Source organism: Mesoplodon densirostris, chromosome 15 (assembly GCF_025265405.1).
Source record: "Mesoplodon densirostris isolate mMesDen1 chromosome 15, mMesDen1 primary haplotype, whole genome shotgun sequence".
Taxonomy (NCBI): Eukaryota; Metazoa; Chordata; class Mammalia; order Artiodactyla; family Ziphiidae; genus Mesoplodon; species Mesoplodon densirostris.
In genome coordinates this window covers 51777983-51792423 of record NC_082675.1, presented here as the reverse complement: position 1 = coordinate 51792423, position 14441 = coordinate 51777983, and the positions used below count along the sequence as shown (strand labels likewise).

At 45.2% G+C, this 14441-nt stretch overlaps 1 protein-coding gene across 8 annotated transcripts in view; it reads right to left on the bottom strand.

Annotated features, from left to right (window-relative positions):
* Positions 1-14441, bottom strand: part of FHOD3 (formin homology 2 domain containing 3) — a 503602-nt gene that overhangs the window by 277187 nt on the left and 211974 nt on the right. For all 8 annotated transcript variants that reach the window (XM_060118615.1, XM_060118618.1, XM_060118622.1 and 5 more), the window contains exon 5: positions 12207-12312. In XM_060118615.1, coding sequence (XP_059974598.1) covers positions 12207-12312 — 106 coding nt within the window. The remainder of the gene's footprint in view (positions 1-12206; positions 12313-14441) is intronic.

Sequence of the window (14441 nt, the reverse complement as noted above, 5' to 3'; positions counted from 1 at the left end):
GCAAAGCAGTGTGTTCTGGGGTGGGAAAACTAATTGTCCCACACACCTGTCTGAAATCAACTCAACAAACATTCTGAAAATGCCTAGTGTTCCCCAGAATAAGCAAATGCCATATTTGGTATCCTGCTCTCACTCCCCACGTCTCAAGCTGTTGACAGACATCACTAATCAGTCATGGCACTCTTTCCTGCTGATGCTGGATGTGGCTTCAGAATCCTCAACAGAATGCTCCAGAAAGTCACCACTGATCAGTTTACATTGGCAAGAGAAATCAAGTCATCTTCCAACTCTCTTCTTGGAGCTCGTCTTCAGTCAAAAACCACTTTCCTGTAACTCCTACTCATTGCTCCTAATCTGCCTTTAAAAGCAACAATTTTGTCCCTTCCTCCAAAAACAACCCTTACTCATCTAACTACATCTAAACTTATTCCCTACTTAAACCCTTGCAGGATCAAGGCCAGCTCCAAGGACAGGGTTACCTGGGAGAGAAAGGAGTCGAGCTCTAATTCTGGGACAGTCAGGTGCCCTCACAGTGTTTCAGGAAAACCTGGAGCCAAAAAGGCACTGGGGGCAGAGATGAGTGTGTGCGGCATGGGCCATGGAGCACTGTTCTGCCTGCGGGAACGGACTCCAGAAATGAGTCAGGCCAGCTTAGCACAGGAGTGGCTTTGGCAGAGCCTGGCTTTCAGGAGCTGGGGAAAGAAGAGGCAGGGGAAAGGAAGCAAGGGATAACGCGGTTGATGTAACAAGGGTACCAAAAACCAACTCAGAGGAAAACCCTCCAAATCACACTTCATCATTTAGCATATGACTGCTGTCCCCCGTTTCACATCTTCTGCACACTTACCCACAATCACTCAGAAAACAAGACAGAGCTCTGTGTCATGTCTCTGGGGACTCCCCTTTCTCTCTCTCTCTCTCTCTCTCTCTCTCTCTCTCTCTTTCTTTCTCTCTCTCTCTTTTCTTTCTTTCTTTCTTTCTTCCTTCCTTCCTTTCTTCCTTCCTTTCTTTCTTCATCAAATAGAGCTCTGTGTCATGTCTCTGGGAACTCCCCTTTCTCTCTCTCTCTCTCTCTCTCTCTCTCTCTTTCTTTCTCTCTTTCTTTCTTTCTTTCTTTCTTTTTTCATCAAATATCTGTTGAAGATCTACATGACACCAAAGAGCAGGCTGGAGTTGGGGCCACAAAGTCTGTGAGTTCCTGACACCAAGGAACTCATAACATATCTATTTTGGTGGCAGGTACATAATTCCTTGAGAACCAAATCCAGTTATAAAGTATAACCCATTTTTGTGTGTATTTTATCTCAGGAAATCATGACAAGTTTAAAATCAAGATATACACTGGATCTGAAAAAGAATATATGTACACACATATATATAACTGAATCACTTTGCTGTACACCTGAAACCAATACATTGTAAACTAACTATACTTCAATAAAGAAAATGGTAAAAATATCAAGATATTCACTATATTGATGAACTGAACTAGTAAGCTTATCAAAAAGAAAAATTCAATAATTTGGCATTTTTTTCTAAGTACCAAAAACAAATCAACGTGTGCTGTAGTGCTTCCAAAACAAGAAGATCTGGTGAGCTAAAGCTTCAGATTAGCAAGTCCAGGCTCTGTCGAGTTCTTAGTACAAACCAGCAGCTTCCTCAAGAGTTGTGAGTTCTCTTCCCTGCAGACATTCTATCATTCATCTACTCTCTCCTTCAGCCGCTTTTCACTGAGCTCCTAAAATGTGCCTGGCGTCAAGGATGGGAACTGACACGAAGGCAGCCAAGTACGGTGCAGGGAATTAGCCTAGGGTCTGGCCTATAGTCTATACTCAACAAATATTTATTGTCAGTGAGGTGAGTGTCAAGATCAGGGTATATACCATTGTAAAGCAATTATAGTCCAATAAAGATGTTAAAAAAAAAAAAAAAAAGATCAGGGTATGCAGAGAGCGCCAAAATACCAGAGGGGCAATGGAAGGTCTCCTGCAGAATACTGTATCTGAGCCTCATCCTGAGGACAAGCAGGAAGCAAAGGATAAAGCGCGAACCAGGTGAGAAAGGGTGAGGCTGAGGCCAGGCAGAGAGCTGAACAGGTACACAAGGGTAGGACCAAGGTGGGCGCTACCCACATGGGAGGGCCAGGACTTCATCTGAGGATGAGAAAAGCCACTAGCCATGTATGCCAAGGACCGAGGAGACAAGCTGGGCACTGTAGAAGGTCAACCAGGCAACAGGGGGCAAAATGGACCATGGAAGGCAGGGTTGAAAGCAGAGAGACTAGGACTAGTCTCTCTCTAGCAGAGAGACTAGTTAGGGGGCTAGGAGAGCAGATCAGGAAGGAAAAAAAATGATGGTCTGACCTCAGACTCTAAAACTGGGAATGAAAAGAGATGAAAGGACTTGAAAGGGGGTGAAGGGTAGAAGAGCCCAAATTTGATAGTTGATGATTACAGAGAGTGAGTGAGAGAGAGGGGTCTGGGAGGCCTCCAGCAGTACCCGAATATGATGGATGACTGTGATCTTCATCCATATGCTGGATAGACCCATGGCGTGCTGGCGGGGGGTGAAGCTGTCGGGTTGGGGTTTGGACATAGTGCACTGGGGACACCCAAGACGTGCCAGCTCCGCAGATCTGAGGTGCTGCAGAGTCATCTGGGCTTGGGGACCTCGTGCTCATCAGTGGCTGGGGAAGTCATAGTGCCCAGAGAAAGAGCGGTGCCCTGCAGGAGGCTGGCCCAATCTACCAAGAGCCCTCAAAACTCCAAAAGGCAAGAATCTATGAACACAGAAACTGACATTTCCCCAGTAAATCGCAGCCAGGAAAATAACTTTAAACTATGTTTGAGGCTAGGTTTAAAATTTGCTTAAGACATTCTATTCTATCGTAAGCCTGGATTTGTAAGCAGAAACCCTATAAAGGATCATATGTGAGATAAGGTTATAGCCAAGGAAATAACAATTGTGATTCAAGGTACACCTTGTCAGCAGTTCCTCTGGAAAAGTCCACTGAACAAGGAGAGAAGAACGGAGTGCAGAGGCACATCTTCGGTGTAAATAAAGTGGAAAAATTCCTGATGAACACAGAGCAACGAGACTCAGTCGCGGAAAATTCCACACATCGGAATGGCCAAATAACTCTGTTTTTCTTTTTTCCTTCTCATCTCAGATAAAAGAAGAAGATGGGGGCTGCTAATGGAGAGGAAAATTCTGGAGAAATCTCTTTGGCTGTGACTATGACAGGGTGAAGTGCTCGAATGCACGACTGAACAAAATAGCAAGGGTTTTTAGGGGTTTTTTGGCAAGGGGGTTGGTTTTGTTTTTTTTTTACCTTGGTCTGCAAACTGGCCTGAATTTCTGGAGGGCTATGACTCTACATAGAACACGAGGTGAATTTTAAAGAAGCATCTTATCAATCCAGGAACAAGTCAAGCTTAAATTATGATAATAATATTAAGTTAAACCATTCAGCTTTGCCATTTCTACGGTAAAAAAAAAAAAAAAAAAAAAAGGTCGTGGACTTCCCTGGTGGTCCAGTGGTTGAGAATCCGCCTGCCAATGACACAGGTTCGAGCCCTGGTCCGGAAAGATCCCACATGCCGCAGAGCAACTAAGCCCGTGTGCCGCAACTACAGAAGCTCGTGTGCCTAGAGCCCGTGCTCCGCAACAAGAGAAGCCACCGCAATGAGAAGCCCGCGCACTGCAACAAAGAGTAGCCCCGATTCGCCACAACTAGAGAAAGCCCGCACATAGCAACGAAGACCCAACGTAGCCAAAAATAAATTTAAAAAAAAAAAACTTTTTTTTTAATGGTCACATATCAGCAATTTCACATGATTTGGCCTAATGATGCTCCAGGTCGGGGATAATGTTGACCAGGTAGACCTAGCCGTGTATTGCTTCATAAAGACTATCCTGTGAAGTGCTTCTTTTTACTACTTAACAGAATTGAACAGAATTAATCACTGATTTTTACTTCAGAAAAATTAAAACTTGAAGGAAAGGCCTCATTCGTTCTAAGGTAAACTTACCAAAATAAGTGTCATCTAATTATAGGGAAAAAATACCTTGCAAGGGAGTGAAGAGGAAAGCCAAAACCATGTTTAAAGCTGGAAGTACTCATCTAGAGTTAGATGTTAAAGGCAGATACCCTGCTTGCTGCCCAATGCGGTGAAGGGCTCAGGGTCATGCATGTTGCCTGCCTCACCTGCGGTCTAACCCAGCACCTGCCTCTCTCACCTGAGAACCCAGAGGAAAAACAAAGGGCGCTTTGTCCCATCGAAGTTCAGGACCCGGCTCTGGCCTTCCCTTGCTCCCTCACCCACCTGACCCCACGTTCCTGCACGCAGTGCTGCAGACTGAGGGCCTGGCAGAACCCAGAGAATAAGCGATGATGATTCTGATGAGTTCGCACTTCCAGAAAAATAGCAGCACAACCAGAAGCCTCCAAACCCCCTCCTTACCAACCTACCCAAACGACCAATGAGAAGCACAAGTGAAGAAGAGATTCCACGAGCCCTGAGGTTGGGGTAACAACCACACCCCACGGCCTTTGAGGGGTCCATCTAGATACACCAGAGACTGCAGCTGGCCGTGGGGAATGGTGTGTCCAGCAACCAGCTCCCTCTCCTGGGAGAAAGTCCTGAAGAAAAGCTGGGCAAGTCCACAGTATCCCATGGTCATGCGGGCCACGGGAAAGGCATAAAGTACCCCAGCATGAGTCCATTTTTGGCCCCTGTGCCTGAACAGGCTGAGAGAGGAAAGACATAAGTGCAGCTCTAGACTCTTCTCTGACCCATTTCTTTAAGAGGGGTACAGGCCTGACACAGGGTGAGGACGGCAAGGGTGGCAAAAGGGGCCACAGATGGGACACTCAGAGCACTCGGGGTGACCCTTCTATCACCACACACCAACAGCAGCGGCAGGAGTGACTCAGCCTCCCTCCCCAAGCAGGGCGGGCTGTGGCTTTCCTGCCCTGACCAAACCCCTCACAGCAGGTTTGTGGCTGGTTCAACCTGTAGGCCATGTCCCCAACAGCGTGCCAGGTGTGTGAGCAGAAAGGTCAGGCTGAGGTGAGATACACCAAGGCACAAAGAACATTAGACACCAAACGCAGAGGTCTCAAAAACCACAGCGGAGAAGAAAAACAAATAAACAAACAAAATGTGGAGACCACGTCCCACGGCTATGAGTGGCCCAGCTTCTCCAGCTATTCCCAGCCCACACGCCACAGCTGGTGAACGCCCAGCACTGACAGACCAAGTCTCCAGCAGGCATGCTACTCATCCAAGTCCTCAAAGGAAGAGTTGCGACATGCAAACACAGAGGAAGAGGAAGCTAACTCTCCCTCAGGGAAAAGGACCTCACCATGAGCCTGACTGACTTAACCAAGCCGTTGCCACAACTGAGGAACCCAGGCCCCAAGACACAGAGTGTTCCCTGATTAAAACAAAATGAGGAGGGCAAGAGAGACCTCTCTTAGATGACATTCCCAAACCAAGTTTACAAAATAAGCAGGAAAAAGACCCAAGAGAATCCTTTCATCCTTTCATGTGGTAAATACCAGACCTAATTCAAAAATGAATAAGTAAGAAAAAAAAAATACAAACACACCTGGGGGGATATGCATAAAATTCTGTAACAAACAAGAAGGAAATGGACGTTACACACAAGAGTTAGATGGAGAACTTGCAAAGGATTTGTCCCGGGCCATGAAAGAGCATGCAGGCAATAGTTTTGAATTTTTAAATAAGGATGTCAATTCTTCCCAAATTAATGGACAAAATTAACACAATGACAAGTAAAATTTACAAGCCACTTTAAAAAAAATGACTATAAAATTGGTCTGTAGGAATAAGTGCACCCTAATGACCAGGAATGACAAAGATTACAACAAAATGATCACCCCCGACCTGGGGTAAATAAGCAGAAGTGGAGATCACTGGTGGAAACATAAATTCACACATCCCTAGACGGCAATTATTCAAGCAAAAGCAACACAAAAATGTACATACCTTTGAACCCAACAACTCTAAGCAACAGATATTTACTTCTCACAGTTCTGGAGGCTGAATGTCCAAGCTCAAACTGTCCACAGAGTTGGTTTCTCCTGAGGCCTCTCTCCTTGACTTGTAGATGGCCGTCTTCTCCCCATGTCTTCACATCATCTCCCCCTGGACAGATCTGTGTCTCAATCTCTTCTTCTTATAAGGATACCAGTCATACTAGATCAGGGCCCAGTGATCTCATTTTAACTTAATTACCTCTTTAAAGGCTCTATCTTCAAATACAGTCATGTTCTGAGGGATTGGGGGGTCCGATGTCAAAATATGAATTTGAGGGGTGCATAATTCAGCCCATTACGGGTAGTTACTGCATTAATATCATTGATTATTATTGATAACAACCGTCATACTTACAATTCAGTCTTTTACTTAGACCTTTCTATGAGCTCTTTAAGCTTCACAACACTCCTATAAAGAAGGTATTATCTCCCTTTTACAGGTGAGGGAGCAGCGGTTTAAAGAAGTTACAGAATTGTGCCAAGGTCTAGGAGCCATCACAAAGCCAGCTGCCAAGGTCCACTGATCCCTTCCAGGAGACATGGTTGACAACATATGTACAGGACACTTCATTTTTGTAAAAGGCATGTGCAAAGCAAGTATGTACATGGGTGGGTAGAATATGGTCTTCGTTTTGTGGGATTATGGGTGATTTTCATGTTTTTCTTTTTATGCTGTTTGCTTTTCAGACAATTGTGTGCTCACAAATTATACAATAAAAAGTTATAAAGCTATTTCTGTTTTAAGAAAAATATCTACATCACTCAGTTTTTACAAAGTTTTCTTGTCAGCCATGTCCATCTTTGGCCACCTTTACGTCACTGACCTTGATGCTCTGACACTCTCATCTCTGCAGGTCCAATCTGGCCCAATGGGTTGCTAATTTGTGCCAGCCAACATGACTCCTTACTGAAAACGGCTCCTGTCACACTGACTGACCAAGAGGAGAAACATCAAGTGAAGGAAGATTCTGCCCTTGACACTGGTCTCAACTTCCCCCTCCCCGGGCAGCTGGTGACAAACACTACTAGGACACTTGTGCTGTTGTGTCATCCACACAACTGGCCACATGGCTGCCATGATTGATTCCTGAAGTCTTGACCCGACAAGAGGTAAGAAAGAGGAAGTTCCCTCCGAGACAGTCTGGTGCACCTCAGGACTAGGGTAAGGGGGTGGAGGAGAGTCAGGCCAGGCTGGAGGGTAGCGAACACAGCAGCCAAGGGATGCTTGATTGAGGAAGTAAGCAGGTCTCCCCCTTCTGTGCTCATCTCCTCACCTTGGTGCCAGTTTGGGCCCCTCCCTACCCTCCCCATCTATAGTCTGAACCCAACCTCTGCTCTCCTCTTTCACTCTGAAATGTCAAAAGATAAACTTCTAAGTTTTCCTGGGATGCAGGATGTTCGTTTAATCATCATTTGATTACCATCTGATCATTTTGTATCGCTGCCTGGTTCCTGGTGATGTAGATGCCAACAGAAGCTATCTGACCACAAGCCCTGATCCTCATTAACAGACCCCCTAATACACAAGGCATTTTCCCCCCCATTAGTTTAAGTGATATTTGGCAAGGCACTGAAATTCTCTGGTTCCGGTTTTTCCAAGGACACCTGAAGTCTGGATTTTTTTTATGTCAAATCTCCCAATTTTTAAATGTTGACAACCATTAAAACGTTTTTAAAAAACACAGGAGCAAACAAAATATCTGCAGTTTTCTCCTAAAATGCAAGGGTTGAGCTAAAGGAGCTCTAAGATCTTATCCAGCTCTGATAATGACTAAGGTACTTTAGGATTAATGGGTACTTTGCTTTAGGTGAAATGATCAAATCTAATTTTTCCATGTAAAACTAGCCCTTAAGAGGCAGCTTCTCTGGAGGTATAGTCAGAAAAGGCAACTGGTCTCACTGATCCTACTTATCTCTTTCTCTTTTCTTCCCCAAAGCAGATCACCTATATGCAATTTCTAAACACGCGAGACGTTTTCGATACAGCGTATAGTGGTTCAGAGGCAGCACCTCCCAGGGAGCTTCTCCAGGGCAGAGCTGCATCCTGGTTTTATCGGCTCATTCCCAGGGACTGACAGGGCCCATCGTGAAGGCTCAGCATGTGTGCGGAAAGTTTAAGTTCCCAGGAATATAGTTCTCAAGGTCCTACTTCAATAAGAATAATTGTGAGATATAAAATTCCACTATAGATATATATTAGATACTGGTGATCACACACACACACAAACCCTTTAGATCATTAGCTATAGCCATCCAAAAATAATGTCGGATAAATAGTATTTCTACATGTGGTGCATTTAAGACCTCTTCCCAGCAGCCGGCTCACATTTTTGGAGAGTGCTAGGCTACACCATAACTCAAAACCTATCTTTACCTCTCAGCAGACACATCCTCAACACAGAGCAACAGATTCCTGGGCCTTAAAAAGAAAGAGCTGACAGAAGGCTGAGTGCAAAAATAAAGATAATTTAAACGAGTCCTAAAAGCAGATGTGGAAAGGACTGGGTCCTCCAAATGCTCGTGTTTCCTTTGCATCCGGGGGCCTCACATATGGTCACATAGAAACAGGAAACTTCATGGAGGGCACGCTCCTCCACAGCACGGTGACAACTGGCCCACCTTACGGCTTGTAAGAGAGTTTTTCAACTCTGTCTGGACCCAGTTTTGAGGCTCTGGTTAGAAGTCAGTCAGTCCCCTTCTCCAGCAGCGCAAGTCCACACTCCCAACCCGCAGCCATGTGGGCTTCTCACATGCCAGAGCCCCGGGGCCCACTGACATAATGCAAACTGGCCAATCCTAAACCTGCTCACCCCGCCTTGTGTGTAAACCACAACAGAGGTGCCTGCCCTCGCCCTCCACTCTGCTTCCCCCGAGTGGCCCAGAGCGGGCATGACGTGTTCTCCCCGGGGAATGGTGAGTTACAAAACTAAAAACCTCTTCCCAGTTTCTCTCTCTTGCTCTGCAACAGGCCTCACCATCCTTCACCCAAGGTAATTTGGTTAAAATGAGGTGGGACAAAGAGGCAATTCAAAGGTTGTCCTTGATTGCAAATGTCTGGTGGCTGCCGGCAGCTGATCACAACCTAAAAAAGCCTACATGCCTTCAAGGTCAGGAAGGGGTAACTCAACATGCGGGCTGGGGAAAAACGATAGTTCCCTCGTATCAAAACACAAAGGTCACAGCCTAAGAAATCTGTCCTTTACAGCCCTCAGAAGTACACTTTCCCGGCACGGGCTTCAGTCAGATATGTCCAAATGTGCTGATGTGTGTGCGCCCAGTGCCCTGGTCACCCCGAGTCTTCTGAGACTCAGCGGAAGTGGGGTGGGCATGCAAAGGCCCCTCAGCTGCATGGAAAGCAGGACATCTTGTAATAACCTGAAAGGGAGGGAGTGCTCGCTCGTTTCCCAGGTAACAGATGGTAGCCGTCTGGCCTCCATTAAATAGACATCACTGGAAAATCAAAATCAGAAGGCAAGGCCTTGGTGGTGGCAGTGGAAACTCAGAGGCAAGTAAGGATCTTACCTCGGTGGCATTTTCTTCAGGGACAGAGAAGCAGCAGGTGGCTGGCAGGGTTCTCCCTTGGCTGTGCTTGGGAGTTCTGATTCTCAAGCATTCGTTAACTGCTTTTGGTACCTTTCCAGGGCAGATCAGAACACTGCAGATTAATAAACCACTGCACACACTGGGGCGGAGAGCCTAGCTGAAGTATCTGTGTCAACACCATCTTTCATTACCGCCAAGTACCACTGACACAATTCACCATTTGGGACCTTGCACAACCATTGAGCTTACCCTGCCCCTGTACGATGATGCACTCAGTGGCAGGGAGGCCCTCTCTCCCTCCAGCCAGACCACCACCGGGCCGCTTACGGGAAGGCTTTCTCCGCTGGGCTGAGTTTTTCCTTCCCAAGTCCCTCTATGCGGCAGACACGAGTAACCTGCAGGCACAAAGGCAGGCCTTTCTCTCTTGCTACATCCCCTTACGGTCCAGGAAGCCAAACACCCACTGTGCCAGCCTCCCTAGCAGCTACAGGCAGCCATACAACCCAGTTCTAATCCATGGGAGGTCTGCGGGGGGCTCCTGATGAGAATTTTGCTTTCCTGATAAGAGGGGGCCGATCACCGCTGGCAGAGCCACCCTCCTCACCACAGACTTGAATGCAGATGAACAAAGATGCTCGCACTGATGATGGCTCTATAAAAATGCACATATACACTCCTAGGTAAGCGTCAGAAGAATAAAGATAAACATGTAGATGGTTATTAGTTCCATTCAGGTGTGTGTAGGTCTGTGCATTCATACCAGAGCCCACTGGGGAAGACTTTTTCTTTTTTAAGTTAAAATGATGCATACTTTAAACCTCGCAAAAAATACGCTGTCAATTTGGACCCATTATTCAGAATTAGGCCATTTTAGGTGTATTTCTTTCCATGTGGTTCAACTTATGAGCATCCATGGTATAAGTAACCTGGAAAATCAAATAGAGGAATTGCTCCCACCCTTATTCCTATGCCATCCCCTCTTCCAGGTGTTGGGCCAGCGTGGATGGAAATGTAAGAATGAGAATCAAGGCTTGTATGCATTTCTTCAGACACAGAAGGACAGCTGCATTCAGAGGCAACACAGCAGGACAAAGTTTATGGTTAATTTGGTACACGTACCATAAAGTTTCCATATAAATGTTTTAATCATACTGAGACTAGAAATCATAAAATTCATCCATAAAGCATCTCTGCTGACAGCTTATAATGAGGACCTACCACACACCCAGGGAAAGATGGAAGGTAGACAAAAGGAGGTGCCTCCCCGGACTCACAAACACCGTGGAGCTGAGAAACTGAGGCTGAGGAACCCTCTCTCACACGCACACTTGGCATTTATCAAAATGAACAGAAACAATTAACACTGACTTAAAAATACGTCCCTAAAACTCTTTTTAAATGAGCCCTCAGTTTTCCCTTTTGCTTTTGCCCTTGTTGCAGTGGCTCTCCAGGAGCAGAGAAAATGGGGAAGGATTCAGAGAGTTCGAGGTGCTGGGTCACAACTCAGAATGTAAGGAACCTTCTCAGGGTAAAACACAACAGGACACTGCAGGAGACTTTCGTTTTGCCTGCCTCATTCAACTCTAACCAAGGACATTTGATATTAAATCACACGTTTCGTGTATTTTTCCTTCATCCAAGGGAAAGAAAAGGAGGTATTTCTTTTTCCTTATATGAACACGGAGTTGTGGAGTTACAGGCATAGATGCAGAAGGGGGAACAGAACCTTGATCAGTCATGATGTGCCCCAGTGCCTGACCACGGTCCTTGCTCAACTTCACCCTAGAGGAAATGATTTTTTAGGCAAACACTCAACCTCTTTGAGACTCAGATTTTTCAACTGCAAAATGAAGATAATATTGAACTATATTAAATTTTTCATTTGGTAAGTCAAAACTGTTGATAACAGCTATGTCATATGGTCCAACCTAATAATTCCTGCCCTGCCGATTCACAGATTTTACGGAATCAAATAAAATTATTTATAGGAAGGTGCACAAAAATACTCAGACTCTGAAAGGAGCATTAACTTTATGAACTGGAATGGTAATCAGTGCTTCAAACACCACACACGCACCACTTTGTAAAAAACGGAGGTAGCTTTCAGCATCCTTCTTTAAAATGCAAATTCTGGGCCCACCCCAGACCTACCAAGTCAGAAACAGGAGGACCTGGTGAGGAATGTACACTTCCTACAGGAACTCCCAGTGATAACCCAAGTCGGTGACAATATTTTTCCCAGAAAATAACTGGCCTCTTCAGTTTTGAGGGGTTTTCTGTTCAAATGCAGGCCTTACCCAAGGTCACTTGGTGTGTACCTTTCCTCACCAAATAAAAGTGATTATAAAGAACCTAGTGTGCAGAATATTCTTAATAACTGGGAAGAGACTACAGGTAAAGTCAGTAAAATGAACTCAGTCACTGATTAGTTACGAGGAATCGATAAAACCTGAAGGGGTCTTCTTTTGCTACAGGATGTCTTCATCTCCTTACTCCGTAACCAAATCTTTCAAAAAGCTCTCAGTATCGAAGTTCCTGGAGGTGACCCCAGACCCTCGTTGCAGCAGGGGCTGCCCGCCCCACGCCCAGCATCACTTACCCCTCAGAATGTAGTTCTGATAATTCTGATCTGCCTCAGCTCCCACCTTGATCAAACACGTCAGACCTTCAGCCACTACAAATTCATGCACCAAATCCTTGTCATCCTGGCAGGAAACAGGGAAAGAGAGAGAGAGAGAAAAAAAAAAAAAAAAGACTTCAAATACTGTCCCAGTCCATCCTCCATCCAGGCTGTTCTGTGAAAACTATGTACAAGCCTTTGACGCCAGACCGCGACCTCTGAAGATTGTTCTGCTCTATTCAAATGAGGCATCTTAACTGTTGCCAGAGGAATTTTACAGCCAGTCTTCACATCGTTGTTTGCCAAAGACCAATTATTGCCTTCTGGGCAATCTAATAAAGATAAAGCAAATGAATCCCCCGACTGTCAGGAATACTTATAGTGATCTGTTTTTCATTCTTTAGAAATCACCAGGCTCCCGTAGCCCCACAGGTCCCGAGGGACCAGCCACATGAAGCCTGCTGGGTTTCAACACAGGAAACACTGGGCTGCAGCACAGACCATCTTGTAAAGGATTCAAAGCAACTCGTGTGTTTCAAAAGACAGTCCCTAAAGATGGTTACAAGCGTCTTGCAAATGGTATCTGAGAAAGTAGGGGAGCAGTTTCTCCACCTCCCAAGTTGTGCAGCTTGCAGAACAAGCAAGGACGCAGAGCACAGAACCGGCCGTGTGTCTGGAGTGGCTACACGGTCGCTCAAAAGAGCCACGGCGGTCAGCCTGAAGACTGGATCACAGAAGGCAAGACCTGGAAAGAATCGCAGGAGTCATCTAATCTGGTGGTTCTCAAAGAGGGGTCTCCAGACCCACAAGCACCTAAGCATCACCTGGAAACTTGTTAGAAATGCAAAATACCCAGCCCCACCCTGACTTACTGGATAGGAAACTCCACTGTGGAGCCCAGCAACCTGTGCTTAAAAAGCCCTGCAGGGGATTCAGAGGTGCTCAGATCCTTCTCACCTCTGACTCCCTCACATCAGGATCATCTGCAGAACTTAAAAAAGGAACAGGAAGCAAGTCCCTGCCCAGATGGGTTTAATCCGAATTTCTGGGGTGGGGCCCAGGCTCTGCTATTAAATTCCCAAGGAAATCCTAAAGGGCAGCCAGTTCAAGAATCATTGATCTAATCCTACCTTCCCTTTACAGATGAAGACTCAAAACGGGCAAAACTTTGGCCAAGATGACCTAATTATGGTCCGGCCAGCCCCCAAATCCAGTCCTTTGCCTGGAGTACCAAGTTCCATGGAGCTCTATGAGAGGGATTTTTCCACTACTGTTTCAGGAGATTTCCTCAGTTGGACACTGCCTTGTCTCAAACACAGCTAGGATACATTCATCTTCAATTATAACAACAGAGCAAAAATAAAAAACCTCAGTGATGTAAACAGTAGAAAGCTTAATGGAATAATGAAAGGTTATTATTATAGGAATGGTCAGCAACCATGGTTTACCTCCAAAAAAGAAAAAATAATTTAGACAAACTGGTATAATTCTCCCATCTCCACATTGAACTCAGCCCCTCATTTTAATTTTATGGCATTTTCCAATTATATGGAAGGAGGACAGTGAGCTAACGGGGAGGTGGGGAGAGGGAAGCAGGGGGCAGGCCAGGCAAATGCTCCCTTTGAACCAAGAACACACTCAACATTCAGAGGGCACTGGGGGGAGGGGTGAGCACTGCTGTGCCCCGAACGTAATGAAAGACAGCTGTGTTAACTCAGACTTTAAGATAATCATGGCATTGGAAGCAAGAGAAAATGGGACAATATCATGAGTTTTTGGAAAATTACTTTACACTCATATGTATAAAGGAAATAAAAATAATTCTCCCTCCATCCATATTCTTTTCCACCAGCATATGTGAAAAGTGAACATTTAGATGAGCTCATGTCTAGTCAGAAAGTTTTTCCAAGCATGTAACAAATGTTTATTACTTTAAAACTAGATTCACACATGACTTCATGGTGAAAAAGTGAGAACAAGCTCTCAAGAAACCACTCAAGCTAATCACTAATATTAATATAGCAGAGAGCTGACTGTCTGGAAAAGGCACTTGGAAAAAAACACTGGACAGTGTTTATAAAAATAATTCAGAACCCTAACTAATATTTATGCACATATGTAGATAAGGCACTTAGAAAATAAAAGTGTATGAATGATTAATGTAGAAAATATCTTCCAAATTGGCAATGTACAAGATTTTGAACACACATCTTG